Below are 2,189 nucleotides of genomic sequence, written 5' to 3' on the forward strand. Positions count from 1 at the left end.
ACCAATCCCTAAGAAATTTCATGAACATGTGTATAAGGAAATCGTGGCAACACAACAACCCTACTTGATAGGCACACTATCCCCCACTTGGGAGCAAGCCTACACAATCTTTTCTAAACATCATATATGCTAAAGTAACTTCAAAATCAAACATGACAAGTCATAAAAGATAAGAAATCTGAAAATTTTACAAAGGCATGAAACACATACCGGAAAGGGACATGAGGGAATCACTCTTGATCCTCTCTAGATTGGAGAGCATAAAACCTATTCTTCTTTGGAGTACCCTCTTACGGATCACTAGAGGCAACTTTCTTATCCTCCCTTCCCTTAGCATTAAGAACCGGGAAATCTCTTACTTTGTGCCCATCCTTCCCACACCCATAGCAACCATCCATGCCGGCTAGGAACTTACCATAATGAATCCCCCACACTTGGAGCAAGTAGGCGTGGGAAATGGAGATCTACTACCCTTCTCTTTGTCAAACCTAGAGGTGTTGGAAGAATCTTGGCCGGAATATCTTGGTTTAGTCCTAGGCCTATCTTGTCCCTCGGACTTAACATTAGAAAAGTTCCCTTCATTTGTCCTAGCCCTATTTACCTCCCTATTCATCTTCTTGAGCTTTGACTCTTCTATTTGTTGGGCAAACACCATAAGGCATGAGATATCCATATCATCAACAAGCATTGCTGTACGACATTCTTCTTCTACCAACTCGAACACCCCCATCATAAACCTATTCATCAAATCCCTAGGATTAGCTACCAAGCTTGGAGCATACTTAGAGAAAAGGGTGAATTTCAAAGAGTATTCCTTTACACTCATTCTACCTTGCTTGAGGTTGATGAATTCTCCAAATTTGGCTTCCCTCAATTCCCGGGGAAAGAACCTATCTAGAAATGCAAACTTAAAAGCTTGCCATTCTATAGGGCCCGCTCTTATCGGCCTACTATCTTTCCATTGCTCATACCAAATTTGGGCAACGTTCTTCAATTGATAGGCGGCTAGTTCCGCTTTCTTAATAGAAGACACCTCTATGATTTCAAGCACCTTATAAACCTCCTCTATAAACCCGTTTGGATCTTCTCCCAATTTGGATCCATAGAACTCTAGAGGGTTCATTCTCAAAAACTCTCTCATCCTAAAAGCACCGTTCCTCGTATAGGGTTTGTCGGAGCCACCACCTCTCTATTGGCTTGTGCAATCAAGGCTTGGGCCAATAATTTGTTAGAAGTCCTAAACTCTTCAAGAGTGGCATTCCCAATGGGAGGATCATTTGGAGCTTGAGGAGGAACTTTATTTAGAGCTTGGGGAGGAACCTCTTGGTCTCCATTGTCTACCCCTTCTCTCTTATCATTAGCCCTAGTATTTTCCATAACCTGAAATATCATAGGCAAATAATATAAGAAGGACCTAATAGAGCTAAACTTCTATGGCACGACTAAGAGAATGAAGAAGTGAGACTTTTCCTAAGAATTTAATAGCCTCCTATTCATAAAATGTGTTGTGACTCACACCTATGAATAAGACTCTACTTAGACGTGGTTTGAGACATCCTAAAATTTATCCCAAAACCTTATGCTCTGATACCAAGTTTTTAACGACCCAGGGGTAACCCCTAGACGTAACATGGCATAGTTGACTCTGAAGGGGTCGCATACAAGCCCTTAGCACATTCTTAACATAAGATAATAGAAAATATGGGAGAATTCAAAACTTTTACAATCGAAGTCATTCTCCATAAAGCAAGCGGAAGTGTTTCTAAAACCTTTGTCTCAAACCATCTATTTAAAGTCACGAATAAAAGTCTTTGGGACACAACCTATACAAAGTCTAAAAGCATGAAAATAAAGACATAAAGGTAATGTGGTTGTTGTCCTCGAAGCTATGAGGACTCACCAAGATCTTCAACTCCTTGAAACCTCTAGAAACCTATCTTCCAAGCAACTCAAGCCTCCAAACCCTACATTTTGAATAGAATGTACGCAATATGCGTTAGTATAAAATGTACAAAGTATGAAAGTTGGGAAATATGCGTTATTATATGGTCATAACACAATCAATATAGCCATAGAATAATCATCAACATAAGCATCATATAAACACAAGTCAACATAAGATATACTTAATTAGCATATGAGATACATCATGTTCATGGCATAGTATTTACTTAAACTTTCATGGCTAC

General features: G+C 39.5%; 1 protein-coding gene across 1 annotated transcript; it reads right to left on the reverse strand.

Annotated features, from left to right (window-relative positions):
* Positions 1-290: 290 nt before the first annotated feature.
* On the reverse strand, positions 291-1,123 carry LOC125814924 (uncharacterized). Its single transcript, XM_049494367.1, has 2 exons — positions 416-1,123; positions 291-371 (listed from the first exon to the last, which is right to left on the reverse strand). The coding sequence occupies exons 1-2, from the start codon at positions 1,121-1,123 to the stop codon at positions 291-293; spliced, it is 789 nt and encodes a 262-aa protein (XP_049350324.1).
* Positions 1,124-2,189: the final 1,066 nt, after the last annotated feature.

This window comes from Solanum verrucosum, unplaced genomic scaffold, assembly GCF_900185275.1.
Source record: "Solanum verrucosum unplaced genomic scaffold, falcon-dt-bn FXZP01000265.1, whole genome shotgun sequence".
NCBI classification, from domain to species: Eukaryota; Viridiplantae; Streptophyta; class Magnoliopsida; order Solanales; family Solanaceae; genus Solanum; species Solanum verrucosum.

Excerpts from the sequence above, each read along its gene's own strand:
- LOC125814924 (XM_049494367.1), bottom strand. The coding sequence starts at position 1,123 with ATGAACCCTCTAGAGTTCTATGGATCCAAATTGGGAGAAGATCCAAAC. Across the intron at positions 372-415 it reads AGTGTGGGGGATTCATTATG|GATGGGCACAAAGTAAGAGA; the intron begins GTAAGTTCCTAG and ends GGGTGTGGGAAG.